The sequence below is a fragment of the Euprymna scolopes genome, chromosome 11, assembly GCF_053919585.1.
Source record: "Euprymna scolopes isolate OS-2025 chromosome 11, ASM5391958v1, whole genome shotgun sequence".
In the NCBI taxonomy this organism is placed as follows: domain Eukaryota; kingdom Metazoa; phylum Mollusca; class Cephalopoda; order Sepiida; family Sepiolidae; genus Euprymna; species Euprymna scolopes.
The window spans coordinates 5,116,897-5,142,874 of record NC_136492.1 but is presented as its reverse complement, the minus strand read 5'-3'; the positions used below and the strand labels follow the sequence as shown (position 1 = coordinate 5,142,874).

The 25,978-nt window shown below is 33.8% G+C and overlaps 1 protein-coding gene across 13 annotated transcripts in view; it reads right to left on the bottom strand.

Moving 5' to 3' along the window:
* The window catches only part of LOC145287750 (monocarboxylate transporter 12-like), a 474,029-nt gene that overhangs the window by 56,693 nt on the left and 391,358 nt on the right, over window positions 1-25,978 (bottom strand). For all 13 annotated transcript variants that reach the window (XM_080135519.1, XM_080135525.1, XM_080135517.1 and 10 more), the window contains exons 2-3: window positions 17,873-18,099; window positions 11,452-11,595 (exon numbers count right to left, since the gene is read on the bottom strand). In XM_080135519.1, the coding sequence (XP_079991645.1) occupies window positions 11,452-11,595; window positions 17,873-18,092 (364 nt within the window). In that variant the 5' untranslated portion in view covers window positions 18,093-18,099. The remainder of the gene's footprint in view (window positions 1-11,451; window positions 11,596-17,872; window positions 18,100-25,978) is intronic.

Genomic DNA, 25,978 nt, shown 5'->3' with positions numbered 1-25,978 from the left:
ATTCCACCCCATCTTTCCAAGCTTATAACTCCTCGAAAAATGTAATTCAAGCCCTAATTTTTTTTTTCAATTAAAAGGAGCAAGGACCAAGGTTTTATTAAAAAAAAACAAAAAAAAAAACAATGTGTTTTTTTTTTTTTAAAAAAGGTTTTAAACTTCGGACTTTACAGGTAAATTTCTAAAAAAGGGATTTTTTTTTTTTTTTTAAATTTGAATATATTATTTATTGACCTTTTCTCTTCAATTTGTGATATATAAAATTATTAAACATAAATTATTTACTTTTTAAGAGAAACTTGAAAATGTGTGACACTTACACAAATGGGGGGGGGGCGTGAATTTTAAAAAAACGTTTGTCTAAAATATTATATTCGGTTTATTGGAAAGAACATAAAATTTCACGTTGACCCTGAAAATATCGTAAAAATAGAATCAATAGAAAAATTTTGATAGATTTTTAAAGTTTAAAAATTGAAAAATATTGAGTTTGGAAAATTCATTACTGTTTAAAAAAAAAAAAAAAAAAAAAAATATTTCTATTACTTTTAAAACAACTGTAATAGTTTATTTTGGAAGTATAATCCATAAAGAAAATAAATAACCCACTTTTAACAGAGAAATTACGAGATTTTTATATTTTATTACGCAGTTTCGTGTTAGGGGTGTCAAAAATTCCTACAAAAATTCTGATACTGCTAGTCCATCACTATGATCCAGAGACCAAAGCCCAGTCAATGCAGTGGAAGCACTTGGACTCACCACCTCCAAAGAAGGCAAGGGTGCAGCCCTCTGCTGGCAAGATCATGCTCAGTCTTCTGGGATCAGGACAGAGTAGTGATGACAGATTTCCTGGCAAAGGGTACCACAATTACAGGAGCCTATTATGCTTCACTTTTGAGGAAATTAAATTAAAATTTCATAGGATTAGTGAATCTCTTGACAAAGGCTTCTTCTCTAGGGGAATTGCTCTTGACATATCAAAAGCCTTCAATAAGGTATGGCATAAGGGCCTACTTCACAAGATTTCCAGCTATGGTATAACTGGAAATGTTTTCTCAATCATTAAATCATTTCTCTATGATAGGCTCATAAGAGTAGTGGTTGATGGACAGAAATCAGAGGCCTACAGTATTAATGCTGGAGTCCCTCAGTGGTCCATCCTGGGCCCAACTTTCTTCCTGATCTACATCAATGATCTCCCAAAGCACATACTTAAATCATTCGTTGACATCTATGCTGATGATATAACCATATATGGCAACACATCAAAGGCCGTAAATGACAAAGTTCTCTGATTCTCTCTCCTCTGATCTCAAGCGCGTGATACAGTGGGGGAACAGGTGGCTGGTTACTTTTAATGCATCTAAAACCAAGCTCCTATCTTTATATCATCAACGTTTTAATCACCATCTAGCATCAATTGAAATGAATGGTTCTTGTCTAGGGGAGGCTCCATGTTTTGATAAGCTTCTGGGCTTGACCTTTACTCCTGACCTGAAATGAAACACGTACATCAAGTCTGTTGCCAAGGACGCTGGAAAAATGGTAGCATCCTTCTACCGCTCCAGAAGATATCTCACTACTGATGCAATTCTCTATCTATATAAAAGCCAAGTACGTCAAAGGATGGAATACTACTGCCATATTTTGGCAGGAGCTGCTAAAAACAGCCTATCCTGCCTTAACAGAGTACAAAATAGGCTTCGTGGCTTAGTGGGGGATGCCCTTTTCTCTACCCTGCAACCTCTCTCCCACAGGAGAGACATTGCGAACCTGTCTTTGTTTTATCGTTACTTCCATGGTAAGTGCTCGTCTGAGTTCCAATCCCTGGTCCCCCCCCCCTGCCAATCTTTCACGAAAAACACCTGTCTAGCTGAAACCACTGTCAAAAATTCCCCCCACTCTTTATCTGTACCAAAACGAAAACGTAGATTCCATGAATAAAGCTTCTTTCTTATGGTTAAAACCCATACAAAGTTTCACATAGGTTTGAATACCCTATATATTAAGTTTTATGTCTATAGACTAAAATCTGATAGTGTGGAAATTATCTTTCACCATCTTTCTTTCCGTTTTTCTTTCCTTCTTTCTGCTGCTCTGTTCTTCCTTCCTTTCTTCTTAACCCCTTTCCTACCCCCTTCCCTAGCTTCCCCCTTTTTTTTTTATGTCACCTGACTCCCTTATGCCCGTTGATTGGATGAGACGTTTTCGTGCTAAATTGACGCACGTGTGTGATATTTTTGAGTTAAGTGGTCAGTTGTGAACAAGGCGTTGTGGAGACCAGAACTGTCAAAAGTATTCCCTGTTGGTCTCGGATAAAAAGGGACGCCTGGAATTTACTAAGGCATTGAACAACTCTGTTTTGACGAGACATTAAAGTCGTTGAAAAGAAGAACCAAGTTTTCTAAGACACTTGAAAACTAAAATAATTATCGAGAAAAAGGGATGCCTGGAATTTACTAAGGCGTTGAACAACTCTGTCTTGACGAGACATTAAAGTCGTAGAAAAGAAGAACCTAGTTTTCTAAGACACTTGAAAACTAATACTATTATCGAGAAAAGATAATAGAAGTTTTGAACAGAAAATTCGCCGCAGGGAAGTTTTCGAAGATACCTGAAAACACCAGAATATTCAGCCTCAAGAAATTTCTACCTTGCTGAAAGGACTATGAAAACAAATTTCCAGGAAAAAGAAAGAAAAAGGGAACTTTTAAACAACACAAACTCAAAGAATAAAACCCACAAGGAACGAACTTTCTAAATGTTCCATTCGTAAAAGGGCGCCCAGAAGCTTCCAGTAAGTGCTCCCCTCCTTTTTTCCCTCCTTCTTCCTCCTTCTCTATCTCTCTTTCCTTCTATTTCCCTTCACTCTCTCCCCCTTTTTGGTTACTACTACAAGGACACTTGTAAGCCAGATGGACATTTTTGGCAGCCCATAGAGGTCACAAACCTTTCCTTTAGATATCTTTGTTAATAAATTCTATTTCTCCTATATTTCTCTTTTTGTTTTTAATTTTTTCCTTCAGTTTCAGAGTTAGTAGTAACGATTAATTGTTTAAGAAGAATTAACTTCCACGGGAAAAAGTGGATAATAAAATTTCTTCAATAGAGGAGCTTGGTAGGCACAATTTTTTAAACAAATATATATACACATACATAAATATATAAAGAGGTTTGTGCTTACTATAACCTTTTTACGCAAATATTATGCAAGTATAAATCATGTAGAATATCTGCATGAATATAATTACACGTAAGAGTTAACCAAAGATGATCATCCCATAAGAAAAACGAAAATACTAATAGCGAATTAAAAGAATATGCAAATTAGTTAGATCTTTTGCAGATGAATGCAATTCCATGACCCATATAAAACAAAGTTGTATTTTCTTTTTAAATAAATAGAAAAAATGTTTTTAATATGAATATTAATACACAAACCCCCAAATATATATATATATATAAGAATAACAGTATAGCTACACTCCAAGATCCAAATATTTCATATTATTTGGATTCATCGGACTACTGTTCTCATCTTGAGTGTGATGAGTGTGATTTTCATGACGTTTTGGTCGATGTAACCTCCAACCTTTTTCAGGTGTTTCTGTTGAACTTTGGAATTTGTATGGAATTTCGAATGAAACCCTTTATTTACTTCATCGGGGTAGCATGCTCTCGTTCCATCAGCCGTGATTGGATAGAGGTCCTGAAGAAGATCAGAAGCTACATCAACTGAAACGTTATAAAAATCACACTCACGATGAGAACAGTAGTCTGATAATATGAATAACCAATCCTCATCTCAAAAATTCAGAAACATCATTCAAATATTTTTCACGACAAAACAGTTCCTACAACATGTTTAAATTTCGGTATATTTTTTACAAATCCGTTTCATTATGCAGAAACAAGTGAAGCATGCATGGTCCACTGTGAGTGCACAGTGAACGAGGCATAAAAAAAATAATTAAGTTCAGCATTTGCCCCCCCCCCCCCTATTTAGCCCCAAAAGTCCCTAGGGAACGTCAAATCTTGGTAAAAATGAACAAACAGTGCAGTTTTAGGCCTTAACATATGTAAATTTGAGTTTTGCCCATGCAAATAAAGAAATGACTAAGTCATTCCTCCCCCACTCTTGATTTAGCCACAAAAGTCTCCAAGGCCTTAACATATTTAAATTTGAGTTCAGCACCATGCAAAACTGCTAAAATAGAAATACACAGAAAATTTTAGACAAATATGGTAAAATAGTCCCAAAAATGGAGTGTTTTTATTAGCCCTAAAAGAGCCCCTGGGGTACACCCAAAACTTATCGCAAAGTATAGACAAACAAAATTATATAGAAATCAGTTAGTTACAACTTTTCAGAAAGTTTTATAAAAATCAATTTTTTTTAATAAGCACAAAAGTGTCAATTTTAACCATTTTCACCCGAAAGGCACCCCTAGGGAGGGGGGGGGGGAACCATAGTTTTCCCCAGAAGATCTGTTTTTTTACTTTTTTACTCATATCATGTTTAATGTTTGTGCAAAATTTGAAAAAATTCCAAGACGTAGTTATTGAGAAAAGTGCAAACGATCAAAGGTGAATTTACAGGTCCACCCTCCTTTTGTCGGGGGACTATCCATCGATCCATCCAGCGTGGCTGCAGCCGAGATTGAACTCGCTACACAAGTTTATAGTGTAATTCAAATTTTGTCTGTACCTGAATACTCGATGCTTCGCCAGGCTATCAAGGGTATTTTTTATCGTGACCCCATTACCAGATGGGACGCCTACCACGGCTTAAGAGCGTCTCATCTACCCTCGAGAGAAGGACAGACTACGCCAGTTTCACAACCTGGTATTTTACCTCGCGGGGGACCAACAATCTTATTATGGCAATACTGACTTTTTAGTGCATATACACCTCAGAAAAATAGAAATTCTTTGCTTAGAAAGAAATATGAACCTAGAATATGAAGCAAGATAGCTGTCGGAAGAAACATACAATGTTGAGTGTATGAAGTTTCTTTCTTTTTTTCAGCATTGTGTTTTTTTTTTTTTTTTTTATTGCATTTTTCTTTTTAAGCCAAAAATTTCTATTTTTTTCTCAGGAGTATATGCACAAAAAGTGTCAGTAATTACATAATAACTAATTGTTTCCACATGGGGTGTGCGTGTGTGTGTGTGTATACCCCCCCCCACGTGTAACAAGTTAGTTGAAAGTAAAAACAATGATGACCATCATAAGTTCTACAAGAGTTAATATTAATTATTTTTCATTATTTTAAGAAGTGTATGCTACAGTATCTGTTGGATGAAACCTGGGTACACCCAACAAATACTAATGCATAGTTTTTGAATAAAATTTGGTGCTTCTAGAAATGAAAACTATTTTAAAAAAACTAAATTGCAGAAAAATCTTTATGATGGGGGATGAAATGCAGAAGCCTCTGTGTAGCTTAAGTGCTGTATATATCATCATAGGTGATTGAATAATATTGATTCATTAAATTGAGACTCATCAAGAAGTTCAACAAGTGGGATGGAGCATAAACATATAAAGAAAGCACTTTTCTCCTCTTCTGATGAGAAGCATTAGGCTTTGAAATGCCTAGGTATAAATAACACTTATGACCCCTCCTACCAATGATGTTTCTTCCTTAATAAACTGACAAATAAATCCACATACTTACTTTATCTTGTCTATAACTTTATCCATACTATTATATAAAAGGGACTTTGCATGCGAGTTAATTCCCTATGGACTCAAAAACAGCAGGGCCGCTTTTTATGAAATTTCACACGATGGTACTTTATGTACCTGGTAATGTTCTTAGATAGGTTTTGAAACGTTTGACAAGTATCGATAATCAAAATAATCTGATGAAAGAAGGAACAGGCGATTTTGAATCATTCAATCCCAGGCAACATCAGGTTTCTCTGCTAGTATATATATGAGTGAGAATGTGTGTGTGTGTGTGAGGACACTTCTCAACCTATATACTCAACAAATTTTTGATCTACAGACTTCCAATTTGGTATATAGGGTATTCAAACATGTGAAAAACTTTTTAATCAGTTTACACCCAGAAAAAAAGGGCTGCTAAGGGGTCAAAATTGAATAATTGGTATTTGGTGGGGGGGGGGAATCATTGAATATTTATTTGTCAACTGTTTCACGACTGCGCATGCACCAATCATTCCCACGACAGCTTCCTTATGTTAAGAAGTAGGTTTAAAAAACTTTTTAAAGATCGTAGCAAGCTGGCCTAATGGTTATCTGATTGTCTTTAGGTATTGGTTTCAATCTCAGCTTAAGAATTTATTTTTTATTTTTTTTTTTTTTTTTTTTACTTACAGGAATTGAACTGTTTAGAAAAAACATAATACTCACATGCACACATCTCAGTTTCTTTAAGTTTTTTTTTTTTTTTAAAAAAGGAATTTAACGTTACGTTTAATACCGGGCAACTCTGGGTATATCTGCTAGTATATATTATATATATAGTTTAGTAGTAATCCACTTTTTAGAAGCACGGAGAAAACGGAATTCAAAATATGGGGTTAGAAAGAACGACCACATGCATATCTATTTTTTTGTTTAAAACAAAATTTATTTATTTAAAGTTTCAATTTTTCGGCTTATAAAGCCTTCATCTGGAATTTTCTTTTTAAACAATATAATATATGTTTTTCTTTTTTGTCAGTCCAGTGGAAAACGCTTTCCACTGGACTGACAATACACAATCTCTACCTTCGACCAACAAACTCTGCCGAACGACATGGCACGTAAGAAAAAAAAAGAAAATATATTGTTTAAAAAGAAAATTCCAGATGAAGGCTTTATAAGCCGAAAAATTGAAACTTTAAATAAATTTTGTTTATTTAAAAAAAAAAATACAGATATGCACATGGTCGTTCTTTCTAACCCCATATTTTGAATATATATATATATATAAGTTATAAAATATATATGGCAATTAAGCTACACAGAATATTCCGTGTTTTGTCCATGCTAGGATTCATCAGGCTTATGCTAATATATATATACATATGAGTAGAGTTAATCAATGTTTATTTCCTTAAGGCTTTCTTCTTATATACTTTTTTTATATTGTACCAGATAGATTTTGGAGATTGACTTATGTTTGGGGGAAAAAAAAAAAAAAAAAAAAACCTAAAAATTAAACTTAGTAAATGAACATTGTTTCCATGTAAGTAAAATATATACTTTCTTTTTTCAGGTCTTAAATTTTTAATTTTATAAACTAAAACCATAAACGCTCATTTCAGGACAAATCATAATTGATTTTATTTTCAATTGTTATAGTTGAGTCGAAACAAATAATGAATATCTCACTGGCCTGATGATAACAGCTGTCCACGCTAATCGAAGCACTGGCGACTTATGTGTGGAGGAGTTCATGGTGGAAATCCTAAATGGTTGTCAACAAACATATGAGAAAAACAAGTGAGCCATGACCAGTTATGCAAATAATTCGTTTTTGCTAATAAATCAATGTTTCGAACTCGATATTGGCAAACATTTCAACTAGTAAACCAGTTTTGGTTTGGCCGTTTTGTTTCTTGAGGCATATCAACCATTTTCAGGTTATTTAATGCTGAATCATTTTGAATCCAATTATTTTGGTGAAAGTTTTTTTATGCTTAAAGTTATTTATATCTTCAAATATTTATTCAATGAGTTTGGAAAAATTGTTTTTTTTTTTTTTTTGTTGATTTTTTTTTTTATTTAAAAATAAGATTATAAAAAAAAAAAAAAAAAGAAAAAAAAAAAAGAAATCGATTCAAAAATTTTAAGTAGGATTACCCCTGGAGTGAATGTGGTATTATAGTGATTTAGGATTCTATCTAGGAATAGCTTAGACAATTATGAAGGTAAAGTGACAAGGATGATCATAAACCCCCACCCCACACTTATGAATGGCCTTGTGCCTTATTTTATGATTATTTTATAATTTTTCCAAAATTTAATTTATGATTATTTTATAATTTTTCCAATATTTAATTTATGATTATTTTATAATTTTTCCAAAATTTAATTTATGATTATTTTATAATTTTTCCAAAATTTAATTTATGATTATTTTATAATTTTTCCAAAATTTAATTTATGATTATTTTATAATTTTTCCAAAATTTAATTCATGATTATTTTATAATTTTTCCAAAATTTAATTCATGATTATTTTATAATTTTTCCAAAATTTAATTTATGATTATTTTATAATTTTTCCAAAATTTAATTTATGATTATTTTATAATTTTTCCAAAATTTAATTTATGATTATTTTATAATTTTTCCAAAATTTAATTTATGATTATTTTATAATTTTTCCAAAACTTATTTTATGATTATTTTATAATTTTTCCAAAATTTAATTTATGATTATTATTGTAAAATTTTCTGAAATCAATAAAGTTTTTAATGTATCGTGCATTTTAGGTCAGAAAACCAGTATCTTCAGACAACCTGATCTAGCGAGATGTATGGAAATTCCCCAGCGGACTCTTTCCACATGTAATATATTGATGTTGGCATTCTGTAGATGTTCAGCATAAATGGAGACGCCCTGATATTACTGTGGCTCTTTTGTTAAAACTACAAAAGTATTTATCTAAGCTAGCAGGGACGCCCGGTGTAGCCTGGTCATAAAATACGCTTAAATATTACATTTTAATTTATGCAGATTTTGTATATATTATTACAAAGTCAATTTTCTATATCATAAAATTGTGATTTCTAAAATAAAAAATATCCATATGACTTGGGTGCATCAGCTTGAATTGAAACCAAAACCAAAACCTATGAGAAAAAAATATATAACTTGAGTTCCTTCAGCTATAATCAAAACCAAAACTTATGAAGAATTCTTGATAAAATTTATTACAAGAAATGGAAGGTCATAACAAACGACATTCACTCTCGGACGAAAAAGATGTAAACGTGACATATGCTATCATATTAATACATAGATTTTTTTTTTTATCCTTGTTCGCCTCAAACAAGGCATATTGCCACTTGGATGTAAGGGGCTACTATTTGGGCCTATGTCTACAGGGACAGTATTTAGGGAGTTTGCATCATATTTAAATTTCAACAAATTAGTACATCTAGAGAAGCAGGAAAAAGGGAGAGGGATTCCAAAGTAGAACAGTCCGAGGGAAGAAACTATTACAGTAGAAGGCTTCCTGGCATGTAGGGACCTCAACAGTGATGGGGTGGGGTTTTGCTGCTTGTCAGATTAGTTGGGGGAGGTATTTACACGATGGGTTGGTTGGTTGTTTTACAGCATATCAACCCTTTTCGGGTTATTTAATGCCGAATCCAAAGATTTTGAAGAAAAATTTTTTAATAGAATATATTTGTTGTTTTCAAGTCGGTTTCTATTTAACCCATAGTTGGAACCCTAACAGGTACTACCACTCTGGGTCAGAGTGGACCTGGGAGCAATGGCAATTAAAGGGTGGCTCCACACTCCCTAAAACACACAAGCTGGGGCCTTACCATTGGATATAGTTTAAGGTCATATCAAAGACTCCCATTGAGGGACTTTTACCCTCTGCAAGGGGGTAGTCGGTGTATTCTAATACCCCACTGACAGGGCCTACATGATGGGAGAACAAATGCTAGGAGTTCATAAGAGAAAATTCCATTAAAATTCTTGTAAAACAACATTTTTATGATGGGACAGAGGCTTTTAATTTTTAATCCTTGTTGCTGATTCCACGTAGTTCCCAAACCCAGATGTGACAACAATATTCCGTTTGTGGGTGAACTAAAAATCAAGATTTTGCAGTAGTTCTGTTGCATAGATATCCATCCTATGCACCTTGCTGAGCTTGAAAACTGATTTTGTTATACGGACAAACTTTCTTATTTTACAATTCAAATCAATATTATTCAAACATCAACACAACAAATGGTTCACAAAGAATTATGAAAACACAAACACAGAATATATCGAGTCATGTATGTTCTATACTAATAAAGTTTAGTTTTAGCTACTCTTTCTCTTCCCTATTATTATTTTCATGGCAGGTGCTCGACTGAACTCCAATCTATAGTTCCTCCTTTGTCACACTTTCACAAAAAAGTTACTCGACTAGCTACAGCCACTACATATGCTTTCCCCTATTCTCTATCTGTGCCTAACTCTAAACGCAGATTCCATTAACAAAGTTTCTTTTCCAGAACTGCTTGCCTGTGGAACACTGTTCTGCTGGCCTGCTTCCCGGTTGAATACAACATGGTAGCTTTCAAATCCAATATAAAATAAAGTTCTTGTTGAGCCGTCCCCATAAATAATCAAATTCTACCCAATTTACACACTTAACGATTACGGCACTACCAGCTTAGATTCATTAACTCTTATCCTTGAGTGGCTCTTTGGCTTTAATAAGCAGAGACATAAAAATAATGATTTCTGATTACATAGATTCTTAAACTCAGACCATTCATAAGTCTTTGAAAAAACATTTGAGTGGTTGTTGCCATTGTGCATGAAAATGTTCTGACTATGCAACGTATCAGTCATTCTATGACAACATCCAAGAAAAAATAGTAATTATGCAACTGCTACATCTGTAATATAAAGCTGAATGTCTGTGTGTGTGTGTGTGTGTGTGTGTGTGTGTGTGTGTGTGTGTGTCTGGTCACGAATAGGCTCCTATATCGTTGACTATTTTAAAAAACTGATTACATATGATAGAAGATGTATCAAGATACAGAAATGGGTATGTTTGATTTGGCAGAACGGTGGTTCATTAAAATTGTTGGGTCTGCGTTCGCGCCTGGTCCACAAAGTATGGAAATAAAAAATAAAAAACAAAAACGTTTACAAGTGTTTTTGATATAGATGTACATAAGAATACTTAGATAAGTATGTTTTAACTTAAATAAGGATGGTATAATAAAATTGTGGGGTCTGCATTCGCGCCTGGCCTCCATAGAATGGAAATAGGCACAAACTTTAATAAAGACTTTTCATATCTATCTGCGTAAGTATACTTTGATAATTATGTTTCAGTTTGAAGAAATATGGTATAATAAAATTATGGGGTGTTTGTTCGCACCTGACCTCCATGGAATGGAAATATGTCAAAGTTTAACAAGGTTTTTTAATATAGATCCACAGAATATTGTGATAAGTGTTTCAGTGTGAACAGGTATGGTATAATAAATTATGGGGTTTATCTATTTTATTTTTACTTTCATCATATTTTGCTTTGGTTTTGATGCCCCCGAATTCGAAGCTATCTCTTTACAACTCTTCCTTTTCATAACCTATCATACTTTCATAAATCAGAGTCCATTTTCTGTAGGCTGTTTTTGAACCCAGTCAATGACGGATACTTTTGCTAGTTTATTAAAATTCAAAGAAAGCAATTAGGTACACTTTTTAATATTAAATTACAAATTCAAAAAAGGTTGCAACTTACCCGTTAGCACACCCATACACAGATAGATTTCATAAAGTTCCGTGACACAGACTCCGAGTGCAAGACCAGCCGTCGCCAATATCCCACCTAACATCACACTAATCCGACACCCAAACTTGGCTGTCACAAATCTGAAAAGGACACCTGAAAAAGAAAAACAGATAGACATTGTTATTACTTAAATCAGTGGTTCCCAACCTTTTTTACATGGCGGCACACTAGTAAGTTTTAGTCAATTTTCACAGACACCTATCATAAAAAATATGCATTTTCTACTCAAAGCCTTTTTGCAATTAAAAAAATAAAAATATATACAGATTATATAAGAATTTTTATTCACATAAATCAACATATTCTGTATTCAATATAATCTATAATACAAATCTCACTTGTCTGTTTAAATCTATGTATGGATGTACGCATGTCTGCCTAAAACTTTCGACAGAGGTGACAAGTTTCATGAGATTGGTATCGTTCTGAAGCTCGACCCTTTGGACAACAAATATCGAAAAATTGGCCAAAAACATTAATTCCTTCACTTTAAACAGGACACTTTTCTACACGGAGGGGTCGCTTTTTTTGTCGATATTTTCAAAAGTCATCCCCTCTTTTCGATTGTCTAGCCTTAATTTAAACCTATGTCACTTCCGGTTTGGCAATGGGTGCAACAGCAAAAACGTCAGTTTTTTTTTTCATGTTCTTTTCCGCCTTCGTGTCAGGGGTTCGAGCCTGCCTGCCTACTACACACTTCCAAACATCCGGGCACCCAGGCTAGTATAACGATAAATGTCAATGAAACAGTGGTGGCTGGTGTTTTTTAACTACTGCTGCAATATGTGAGCAAACGTGAGAGATGCACTCTTAACTCTTCTTCAATATTTTTAAATCTTTCGTGTTTTTATTTATGTTGTTTAGATAGCACATTCCCAGTTCGTATATGTACAAAGTTGAGAATTGCAGTAAGATTCCGATTATTTTTTTTTTTTTATTTAGAGTTAGAATTGCGTAGGGTTATCACGATTAAGAATTTAAATGCTTTTATTAAACAAAATGAAATTAAATGGCTGCTAGCTATTGTCTCTTCTTGGTACACCAATAATCATTCCGCAGCACACTAATGTGCTGCAGCACAGTGGTTGGTAGCCACCGACAGATTCTGATTGGAGTAAGGCACTTCTCCCATTCTTAAAAAAAAAAAAAAAAAAAAAAAAAAAAAAAAAAAAGAGCAACAGGAATATCTGCTAAAATTGCTGAGGAATGAGCTTCGTTGATGTTGTGGCAAAGGTCTTTACGGTTCTCCTACCGTGTCGATTCCAAAGTGTCCACAACTCCTGTACATGCCCCTCTCAAGGCGACTTTCAACCGTGTAATGGTTGTATGTATCAGATCTTCAACGCACCCTCGAAAATCGTTCGGCATTTTAGCAACCCACTTTGTTGACTTCCATTAGAAATTATTTGAAACGTTATTTCTAACTTGTACACTAAAAGTAAAAGACTCTTGTTTAAGAACAATTGGCCGTGTTTCTTTAGAAAACTTCCGTTCCCTTTGCCGGATTTAACCTTTGTGTGGGCGTTTTATGGAGGAAAAACTTTTTGGAATGAACCGAACTGGTGAGTGACTTTGTTTGGCTGTATACTTCTCTTTTGAAGCAATGAAAATTTTTCTTTTATAAAAGAAATTTATAGAAGGTAATATAATGCAGAAGTGTAACAGACATAAACTAAAGGGAATTAAGATATAATGGTGAAATGTTAGAAATTATTTGGAACGTTATTTTTAACTTGTAAAGCAAAAAACACTTGCTTAAGAACAATCTTTTTTTTTTTGATGAAGGTAATGACAAACCAAACAAAATTAATTATTACATTCTATCTATATATCTGTGAAAGTGTCTGTGTACATTTCCCTACGAAATAACTGTCAATTTTCAGTCTACAGACTCAAAATTTGATATACAGGGTACAGAGATTTGGGAAAATCTTTGTAATCCGTTTTCGGCCAGAAATTTGGCTGTTAAGGGTCAAAATTCAACGATTTGACCTTTGAGAACTCTACCAAACTTTTTTTTTGATGAAGGTAATGACAAACCAAACAAAATTAATTATTGCATTCAATCAAATATATATTACAATTCAAAATACAACAAAGAGATACTTTGTCGGTTTCTTGTGTGATTTCCAAAAAATGGTTGTTCTTGAAGACGTTTTCCTTATTTAAGAAAGTCAGTTTAGCAGAGGTGAGGTAACCCCCCCCCTGTTTTTGTTAATAAAAAATAACTTCCTCCAATATTTGAGAGCTCCTTCCTTTGAAAGTTCTTTTGTAAAAGTTTATATAGAACCTCTCTTCTCAAGTAAAGTGTGCAATAAAAAAAAAAGCAAAAAAAAAACAAAAACAAAAAAAAAAAAAAAAAAAAAAAAACAAAAAAACAAAAACAAAAACAAAAAAACAAAAAAAAAAAAAAACAGCATAACTTATACAGATTACCAAACATTTTATTCAGAATATTTCCAACAAGAGAAGGTAAAGCCTGGGTGAGTGGACCTCCCAGAACTGCACAGACACTATTCAGAATATTTCCAACACTTTGCAGTTGCCTTCAACTCCGTTGATTGAGGCTTGCTCTGGCAAATCATGCAGGCAGATGGTATGCCTTTTGAGGATTGATGTGTAGGGGTGGGATTTTGCTACTATTGATCTATGAGTGTTATGTAATCACTGTGGCCGGTTGTTTAAAATACCTTTGTCCAGTCTATATAATGTTCACATATACTTTTGTTGCTGGCACAAATATATACACATGCCGATAGCGAAGTAAAAAATCACAACACAGTTGATCTACAAAAATATATTTTTGTTTTTATTTCACTCCGACAATCAGTTTTTCTGTGACAAATTGTTATTCTTGTTTTGATGGTTACTGAAAGGCAAAAGGGGGTGCGTGGGTTAGACGGTTGTCTGGTGAAGAAGAAATGGTGACACATGCCGCAGCTCTGACTGACTAGCTTTTTCTCTGATGATTTTATTTATAATGATATTCTTTCCTATTAGAATCTCTAATATTTCCTTTATTGTCTTAACTGTTTGACTGATATCCCCTCGCATATTTCTGGGTCAAATTATGCATTCTGTTAGACAATGGTGAATATATGAATTCTTAACATTTGAATCCATTTGCATGTGTGCAACCCATCCAATGTTTTTTCTTCTCAGCATTGTCTGCCAATATCTAACATAAGGACCCATGTACGGGCCTATGATGAAGAGTTAGAGATGATTGAAGTGAGCTGAGGAGTTCGATAGAGCTGTGTCCTCTCCCTCACTCTTTTCAATTCCGAGATTGATTGTATCCTCAATGAAGCCCTTCAAGGTCATCGTGTTTCATCTCGCTTACACAGATGATATCATCCTGCTTGGTTAGACTGGCAAGAAGTTGCAAGCTGTATTCAATCGAGTGCAGACTGTCACTTGCAGATTAAAGATCCGCATCAATGCCTCCAAAACAAAGGTCATGACCTCGCTGATTGACTAGGGTACCTGACAGCTGCTCACGCTGGACAGAATTCACCTCGATAATATGGATTCCTCGTCTATCATGACAACTAGGCAGTCAGTGCCTGAGATTTGACGGCAAATAGGAGCAGCACGGTCTGCGTTCTCCCACCTCAACCAGTCAGTGTTAGACTCTTATGTAGGGTGCTATTAGCCACCATAATCGGTACTTGAAACAGTTTCTTATAATTGCTGAAAGGGAAGAAACTTGGTCTTTGTTTATTTTTAATATAAAGTCCACCGTGATTTTCTACTTGGTCATTTTTTCTAATTATTGATGAGGATACTTTTTTCTGTATGATCTATCTATTGATATCTTTCATCAGATGCTTCAAATCTTCAGGATCACAGTTGGTGTCATGCGCAATTTGCTGGATATACGTAGATCTAGGCTGTCCTATGCTCGTGCGCTTGTGCCGTGGAGTTCACACTAATACATTTCTCATCAGTTCTTGCTTGCTCCTTTGGCAGTGACTGGCAACTCGCAGACGTCACTCCCTGATGGTAGTAGATATGGCAGGTAGGTTGCCATAAAGTAGCTGTTGCATCCAATCTTTTGATGACTGTCCAGATTGTAGCACCGTAAACAAGGACAGACTTCACCACTGCTCTGAAGAACTGCTTTTTGCATGTGTGTATATATATATATATATATATATATATATATATATATATATATATATATCACATGATACGTGTGTGTGTGTGTGTATATATATATCACATGATACGTGTGTGTGTGTGTGTGTGTGTATATATATATATATATATCACAAAGGTTTTACTTGGAATGTGACTAATATTATAGAAACACCCATTTCTTATTTTGTTTTTATTGAATTTTCTCTCCAAACAAGGCACAGTGTCACTTTGACGTGAGAAGGGGGCTACTTTCTGGGACATAATTTGCAAGGATACTATGTAGGGAGTTGAGCAGCAAGATGTCTTTACACTTGAACTTCTGCATGTCAATTCAGTCAGGGAAGCAGGAACTCGGAAGGGAATTCCAAAGTCTAGCAATCCTAGGGAAGAAACTATTAGAGTCGAAGGCTTTCTGCCGTCTCTACTGTGAAGGGGTGGGATTTTGCTGATTGTCTCATTGTTGGGGACATTTGTGGATACAAGAGCTTGTAGTTCGTCGGAGCACCTACCATTAAAATACTTGTAAAACAGGCAGAGGGATACAACATTTCGTCGATGGGCCAGAGGTTAAAGTCTAGCTTAGGTTGGTGACTCGCTTTTGAATCCTGTCCAAAAGTGAGAGACCAATAGCAGATGCAGCAGTCCAAACGTGGCAACAATACTCCATACATGGGTGAATGGTGGCCTTGTAGCGATACAGGACACTTTCAGACATAAAGAATTTTCTAGCATGGTAGAGAGAGCCCACCTTCTTTGCAGAAGCCTCGGCAATACCCTTAATGTATCTGTTCCAACTCATGTTCCCTGTAAATGTTAAGGCGAGGAGTTTCAACTAAGTACTTTCAGATAATGTATCATTAGCCATGGCTGATAGTAGTTGAGAAGGTTTCTTGTAATCATTAAAGGAAAGAGGCTTAGTATTGGCAACATTGAACGTTACCATTCATTTGTAACCCCATTTCACTACAGACTGGAGATCTTCCTCTAGGGTTTCCACTATTGCCTTGGATATGTGTTCATTTGTTCTCCCCTCATGCATGTTGGAAAATAAATTTTATAAGGGAGGTAATTTATGAATGTTAGTAATAATAAAGGTCCAAGGATCGCTCCCTGTGTTCTACCCATATTTATTTTCTTGATGAACAACCATCGAGGACAACCTGGATTCTTCTCTTATTTCAGACTAGCAGGGGTACCCGGCATTGCCAGGGTATGTTGTGGTGGTGTAGTAAGGGTGGAAATAAAAAAAGCAGCGGTGGGGGGTGGGGTGAAACAGAGTGGAGAAAGTTGTAATAAAAAAAAAAAATTGTTAGTAGGCTGGAATCTGTAACGTGAAGGAGGAAAAGAAGGTGAGGTTAAAAAAAACAACAACAAAAAACAAAGTGATAGTAGGCAGGCAGGCTCGAACCTGTAACGTGAAGGAGGTTAAGAAGGTGAAAAAAACCTAATGCGTTAGCCGATGTCGCCATCGTGCAAGCAGAAGTTGCGTGCGTTGAATTTAAGTATAGTCAATCGAACATACAATGTTTAAATGCTTTGCTGCCTTTTTGAACAGTTTCGCTTTATATGAAAAAGCCAAACAGACACCCGAGATGACGTCACAATGGGAATTTTGTTGAACTCGATAAAAAAAAAGAAAAAAAAAAAAAAAAAAAAAAAAAAAAAAAAAAAAAAAGAAAGATAGTGACAGTGTCTGCTTGCGAATCCGAGATATTACGATCTAGGAAGTATGCTAAAACCTCACAGAATCTAACCGACATGAGAACTCTGATGCAAAAAGCTTTTCGTGGACATACACACAAACACTCATGCCCATTTTGCCTCCAGTAATACCATATGAACTGATTTTCATGAGAAGACCATCATACCATGCCGTGTCAAAGGCTTTAGATATATCTACAGCTCCTGCCTTATCCAGTTTTTTCTGGTTTCTGTTATTGCCTTGGATATGTATTCATTTGTTTTCCCCTCATGTCTGTTATAGAGCGTGGTGTCGTCAGCAAATATACTCATCTCAGACAATTTTATCAGGGAAGTCATTTATGAATAAAGGTTCAAGGATCAACCCCTGAGGCACTCTCGCATTTATATCATTATTTAGTTTTTACTTGGAATGTGACTTTTACTTGTGACTAATACAATAGGAGCACCCATTTAGGCTAGCAACTCACAGATTAGCGAGTAACAATCCTCCTTTTTTTACACAAAGAAAATCAGAAGGACTTACTTGAGATGGCAGTTACGTGGAAAAGAAGTGCAGCCACCCAGGATGTGTCAAAATGACTTCCTGCAAAAATGTTCCGGAAGACCACGTGGAAAATACCCATGCTGTATGTGATCCCACAAACAATAAATTGGACAAAGAAGGCCGCGACCATAACGGCCCATTTTCGGCCGCCAGTATCCTCCTGCATCGTGGATGTAGTCTTGACTGTTACCACAATCATTTAGCTCCTGGAAAGAAAAATAAAAAAAAAATAAAAAAATTAACAATTAAAGTTTCAGCAAATGAATTGGGAATTCAAATAAGAATTGGGGATTGTATTGGAATCAGGGGAAAATATTGGAATCATCCCATTATTAGTAAAGATTGAACCATCAACATCTACAAGACGGTTGCTTAGAATCAATAGGTAATCAACACCTTTAACCATGTCGTAACAATTAAAAAAATGGTGATTAGCTAAAATATTTATATAATATTTTACTTGTTCAGGGCTTTACATTGCGAGTGAAACAGTCGCATTTGCAAATGATTTTTCAAAATGGCGAACAGAAATAATAAAACGCTTATCTTTTGGCGATTCTATTTCTTCCACTGACAATCTTCCAAAGCTCTTTCTTTACTGAGTGAAAAAAATCTTTTCAACTTTTTTCTTTCTTTTTTTTTTTTTTTAATAAAAGAAGCAAAGTTAAATTATTTAAACAATAAAAGTTTAATAGAACAATATACTTTTTATTTATTTATTTTTTTTTTTTAACGAAGGCTGTTTAAAAAATATCTGAAGAAATCAGAATGGTTATACCTTCAAGTGTCAACATAAAATTTGTTGTATATTTAGAATTACAATTATTTAAAAAAAACAGAAAAAGTCTTTATGATGTACATACTCGTCACAGAACTAAGATGTCATATTCTAAAAATCATGTGGGTTTGGCTAGTAACTTTTCTATTTGGCTAGTGAACGAAAATGTTTAATTGTCAAAGGTCAACTAAAGATAAATTTGTCCGTAGAGCCGTGTTGTTCCTTCCTTATTGCATATGTCACACTTTGAAAAAAGCATAAAATACCATTTTGAAGGCCAAATTCACAAAATTTGGTTTTAAAAAGGCCAATTTGGCAATCTTAGACAAGAATACTAGAGTAACCTCCCTTTGACCTAGGCTCGTTTTTGCATATCATCGTAATAAGATATGATCATTGTTGTAATTGTGTGTGAAAGGAACTTGTATTTTTGATGTGCAACAGTTCTTCAAAGAAAGAAATGTCATGTAAAAAAGGGAACATTCGAAAGAAACAAGGCAAAAAAAGAAAAAAGAAAGAACATTATCTGCCAAGAGGTGCTGGACTGAAGGAGTAAATTAAAGATTGTCACTTACAATGTGATTTTATTATTTGTATTGAACTATGTAGCACAATATTATTTTCTGAGTATTTATGAGTCCTTTCACTTAGGATGTTGGCAACTTTCTTGTGGTCCCTCCCATAAGTACCGATGTCTTTCTAGAAAGAATTCTGACTAGAAAAACATTGGGGGAAACCAATGCCAACAGTAGAATCTTTGGATTTATAAGATATGATGATCACCGCGTAGGATTTTTGTACGGGGTTCATTTTAATATATTTACGTTAAAGTAGGAGTACCTCAGGGTTTTGCATTGCAAGTCTATTGCTTTTTATTTGTGTTTTAAAAACATTGTCCAGGGAGTTTAGTATTAGATGTCTGAAACAGATGCTGTGTGCTGATGACTAGGGCTACGACAACAGCATATTCTTTTCATTCTTTTGACTCGAGTATATATCCGACACAGACACAATTTAGTCAACCATGAACAACATCACTCTATATAAAAGCATATAAGATATCAAGGGATACATACTCGAGAGTCAAAACAATGAAAAGAATATGCTGTTGTCCTAGCCCTGGTGATGACTTGCCAATTAAACAATTGAAGACTTACTTGTTAGGTTAAAAACGTGGATGAATTTTATGGAAAGTAATAGTTTGAAAGTAAGTATCGAAACCAAAATGATAATCAATGGCTGCAGTATGGAAAAACGACCAGAAAGAAAAAAAAATTTCTGTTTGATTTGTAGAAAAGTGAGTTGAATGAATTTTGTCATGTTTGTGTGCGAAAAGTGCAGTGGAAGTATTAAGGGAGAGAGGGGGAGAGAGAGAGGGGGAGAGAGAGGGAGAGAGAGAGAGGGAGAGAGAGGGAGGGAGAGAGAGGGAGGGAGAGAGAGGGAGGGAGAGAGGGAGAGAGAGAGGGAGAGAGAGAGAGAGAGAGAGGATGGTTTTATATGCAAGAATTGTAAAACTAAGGTAGATGACAATTCAGATGTGGAGAAAGTATTTTTTTTTTTATTACATTTTCACCCCAAACAAGGCACATTGCCACTTTGGTGTAGGGGGCTAGGGTTTGTATTACTGTACACAGATTCGAAAAAGTTGTCAAAAAACAAATATATAACAAATAAATATTATCAAAGGCAAGATAAGTTACATTTCTACCAAACTGGATACATTTTTTGTGTTTTTATTCAATGTAACATGTTTATTCAGCTCAAAAAACATGCAGTGTTTACCGATGTGTTGTAAAATTCAAAATAGCGCCCGCCCGACTCTCTTTAACATTGTAAGTTTGGGAAAAGGTGTTATAAATAATAAACTAGACAAAATACTATTAAAAAACACCGAATATATGTCAACTTATGTCACGGTAATATATATTGAGCGAATTTCTAACAGTATTTTCTCTAGTTTATTATTTATAACATCTTTTCCCAAACTTACCATGTTAAAGAGAGTCGGGCGCCATTTTGAATTTTCCAATACATCGGTAAACACTGCATGTTTTTCGAGCTGAATAAACATGTTACATTGAATAAAAACACGAAAAATATATCCAGTTAGGTAGAAAAGTAACTTATCTTGCCTTTGATAACATTTATTTGTTATATATTTGTTTTTTTGATAACTTTTTCGAATCTATGTGTACAGTAATACAAACCCGGGGGTTACTATCAGGGGCAGCAACTACTGGGGCAGTGGGGCACTATGTTGGGATTTGGGCAGCAAGATGTCGGTTCACGTTATACTTGTACTTCTGCATGTCAGTACAGTTAGGGAAGCAGGACATCTAGGGATCTCTACTGTGTGGGGGTGAGATTTAGCTGCCTGTCGGGTTTGTCGAGGGTGTCTACGTCGTGGGGGGCACAAGTGTCTGCAGTTCGTCAGAGCATTCACCATTAAAATACTTGTAGAACAGGCAAAGATAGCAAAACTTTATGTGGATGGCGAGAAGCTTTGTTCGCTTGGTCATATCATAGAAGCACAAGGAGGAGCAGGTGCGAGTATGACTGTAAAAGTTATGAGTGGATGAAGTAGCGTTACTCCTGTCAAGGGAATAATTTAGCAGACATGTGTTATGCTGGTGACATTTCTTTTCCATTATGAAGAATGTGACACAAGGGTCGGAAAATGCAAAAGATGCTTGTGCAGCCCTGTTGACATTCCCCAACGGAAGGCACCTCAGGTGATGAACAATAAACTAACCCCTTCTCAAAGAGAGAAGGCAAAGCCTGGGAGAGTGAACCTAGAACTGCACAGAACCAAAATTACACCGCAATGGACAGAGAATAGGTTATTACAGGAATGGTCCAGTCTCTGTTGATTTGGGGGCTGACAAGAAAAAAATCTCCCGATTGCGATTTAATAAATATTTAGCAAATCAAAATCGCTTTCACAAACATTTAATATAACAAATACTGACTCAACGGGTCATGTTTAATTTTTCATGTTTTTTTTTTTTTTTTAACTAAAAATACAAATTTTAATGTAAAATAACTTTCTCGAATTCACAACTTTAAATTTATGACTCAAAAAAAAAAAAGTTTTGAACGGAATTTTATTTATTTTTTTTTTTTGGCACATTTGGACAGAATTCAAAATGGCCAAATTTGAATAAATTATTCTTTTTTTTTTTTAATCTTTTAATTCACAGAAAAGTACTAACAGCCTTGTAATTATTATTTTTTCTTGGCCGCTTGGGCGCTTTTGTCCGTTACTGTCATGGGACAACTTTGTTTTTATTTAGAATATCGCAGAAGACGACGACAATGCAAGTTTCAGAACAGGAGAATATTTCAATAATGTCTGTTCAAAATTTGAATTTTTTATTTGTTACAAATTTTCAGAATTTTGACTTTGTTATGTTACGAAAATTTAAATTTTGTTCAAAATAAATAAAATAAACAAAAAAATAAAAGTTAAAAAAAAAATGGTACTAGTAGTGCAAGTGCAGTCAGTGCAACTGCATTACTTGATCCGTGCTGCTGAAATAATAACGTTATTATTTAGAAAGCCATTCTTAACATGGGGGGGGGTGTTTTGTACCTATTCTGTCCTTTAACCTTACAATTTAATAAAAACAGATATAAAATTTTAATTAAACTTGAAAATACTATTTAAGAAATAGCGTGGATCAATAAGTGCCCTAGCAGCACCAAATAACTGTTCATGTAAAAAATTCATACATTTTGACAACTTTCATCCGTTTCAGAATTGTAAATTTTTTATACCATAAAAAACTACGAAAATTCATAGAGTTGAAAATTATTTACAGTTAAAGTAATTTTTACGGAAAATTGAGGGAAACTGAATTTTCTCTCGATATAAAAAAAACAAACAAAAAAGAACTTGAAGATTGCGAATACAGGGGACATACTTATCTCTCTTTTTTTGCTTCTGACGTGTTGTTTTAGCAGATAGCGCTAGACTTTTTTATATTTACTAAAAATTTGTCATTTTTAGATATATTACTATTTTCGACATGATAGTTAAGTACTGTTGTTTTTTTTTTTTTTATTAAAAAATAAATCGATCTTTCAACTATCTTAATAAGCACCGAAAAAGAACAAAAAAAAAAAAAAAAACAACAAAAAAAAAAAAACAAATCAAATATTTTATGTTATTAAAATATTTTAAAATTTTATTTTAATTCTCCTAGTTCTGGAATTAACCCCCCCCCCCGTTTTGCGATTTTAAAAATAAAAACAAAAATTGTTTTATGGCAATAATAATGCACAACTGCTAATTTTTTAAAAGCATAAATGATATTTTTGTTCTTACAAATTGTATCTCCTCGACGTTGCCCGGGAGTAACTGCAGTTGTAGTTTTTGTTTTAAACCAAATTATAGAGTTTTAATTATTTTTATTATCTCATTTACATTGGCGATCTTTTAAATTCAAGCATTTCATGCGAAAACGTGTCGAAATTAGTATAAATTCCAAAAATTACGAAAAATGATCCAATAGAAAAATAATTACAAGCAAAAATAGAATTAATCGAATTATCGAGATTAGCAAATCTGAACGAGCTTTTCCCCCGGCCGTAAAATTAATTTCTTTTCTTTTTTTTGCGAATTATTGTTGATAACAGACTTAACTTTCATTAGCAGGAAAAATAATAAAAAAGTTTAATGACTTTTAACGTTATTTCAGCACGCATCATAAACTACACAAGTACTAAACTTTGTATAAAATATGTTAAGGCAGAAAAACACACACACACACACACACACACAACTTAACCTTATTACTAACCCTAAGTCAGAATGGCAATAGAAAATAAAGAAAAGGTACCATAAAAACTTTTAATGGTCCTGTCACACACCCACCTTTAAAAGTCAATTTTACCCCGAAAAGCAATTATTTTATTTATTACATATTTTCAGAACTCCCATCCCAAACATACATTAAAAAATATCAAGAAATTAAGAAAATGGGCAATAATATATATATATATATATATATATATATATATATATATATATATATAATTACATTCTTATGTCATATGTTCTAATGTTACAGGAAACATCCGGTTCTGAAGTGGGTGATCATTTTTCCGTTAAGTTTATACGCGAAATTGATCTCGTCACCATTTTCTCTCTCTCATATATCTTGTTTCATTTATCTTTACTGTACTTTATGCACTTATGTTACCGTGCTGAAATGTTATTTTGAAAGCAATTCTTAACATGGGGAATGTGTTTTGTAACTAGCCTGTACTTTCAAACAATTTAATAAAAAAGATATCGTAAAACTTGAAACTAAAAAAAGCACGGTCCGTATTCTGCACGAGAACAAAAGACAGTTTTAAAATTGTGAGAAAATAAACATTTACTTGAAACAAACAAACAAAATGGCTCGAGTTTATTACGAGAAAAAATTCTGTGCAGGCATTAAAAATGTCAGTACTAGTGCACACTGCACTTATTAACGTTATTATTTAGAAAGCCATTCTTAACACGGGAGGGGATGGTGTTTTGTGCCTATTTTGTACTTTAATTTTACAATTTAATAAAAACAAATTTAAAACTTTAATTAAACTTGAAAATACTATTTATAAATAGCGCGGATCAATAAATGCACTAGCACCAAAATGTCTTTTTAAAAAAATATTGAGTTAAAATCTATTAAGAAATACACATTTTGTATTGAAAAATACACACTTTAAATATGTAAACATTAGGTAAATAAACAAATATTATCCAATATGGCTGTCGTAAGTGGATTTCGCAATATATTTTAACTCGAAATGATTATCTGATATATATTATTAAAAGAGAGTTGTCTCCCTCTACATAGTGAACTATTGTAAAACAGCACACACACATATATATATATATATTTGGTAAAGCTGGTAATTAGTAAAAACCTGAAGAGAGTGCTCAATACTATTGCAGAGCAAATATGTGTTTTATTTTTATTTTTTTATTACCGTTTTATCTTTGGTTACACATGTTTCGGATGTTGGACCATGTTTACGATCCAACAGCCTCGTCAGACTTTACAGAAACCTTTCTGTAAGGTCTGACGAGGCTGTTGGATCGTAAACATGGTCCAACATCCGAAGCATATGTAACCAAACATAAAACGGTAATAAAACACACACACACACACACACACACACACACACACACACACACATATAATATATATATATGCGACATCTTTTTGGAAATTCAGAATCTTAATCCATTGTTCTAAGGGAGATAACTATTTTACCAAGAATTGCAAGAAAAAAAAAAAAAGGTATGTTAGCGTGCTGAAATAATAACATTTTGAAAGACATTCTTAACATGGGAAGGGCGTTTTGTAATTATTCTGTACGTTCACCTAACAATTTAATAAAGGCAATGTTGACTTTATTGGTCGGCAAAATGGCGTCTGCGAACGGAAAAGTGGAAGGGAACGCAAACTTTAGCGAAACGAAATTTAGCGAGTCGACTGTACAGCCTAGCAAGGAAAATCAAAACAACTTGAACTTGACTGCTGTTAACAACAACTAATAACTAAGACATGTTTTGTTTTTGTTTCAACTAGACTGTAGTTTCACATGATATTTTAATAAACAAAAGCTACCATAAAAATTGAATTTCACCTTTCTCTGCATAATTACCAAAACAAAAACAATGAAAGAAAAAAAAAAAAAAAATCTAAGAAACTTTTTCGTTTTTTTTTCTTCAAACAAGACTTGTAGTTTCACATAATTTCACGAACAAAAATTACCGTAAAAGTTGAATTATACCGCCCTTTCTCTGCATAATTACCAAATTAAGAAAAAACGGTGCTAGTGAAGTGGCACTCACTACTGCACTAGTGTGCACTTACTGATCCGCGCTATTTTTTAAAATCGTATTTCCAAGTTCAATTAAAGTTTTATGTTTTTTTAAATTCAATTGTAAGGTTAAGTACAGAATAGGTACAAAACACTCTCCCCCTCCCCATGCTAAGAATGGCTTTTTAAATAATAACATTATTTCAGCACGGATCAATAAGTGCACTAGTACCGATAAAACAAAATGGTGATAAAAACCCACCCAATAAATATCACGGTCACATCTATTGGGTGAGTACGGGGTTTCTACTATCATTTTGGTTTATTATTTTTTTTTTTTTTAAGTCATTATCGAAACTTCAAATATTACTTGTTTTTCGAGCCAAATAAATATTTTGCATTAATTAAAAGCACTAAAAACTTATCCAGTAAGGTAGAAAAGTAACTTATCTTGCCTTTGGTAACGTTTATTTGTTATATATTTG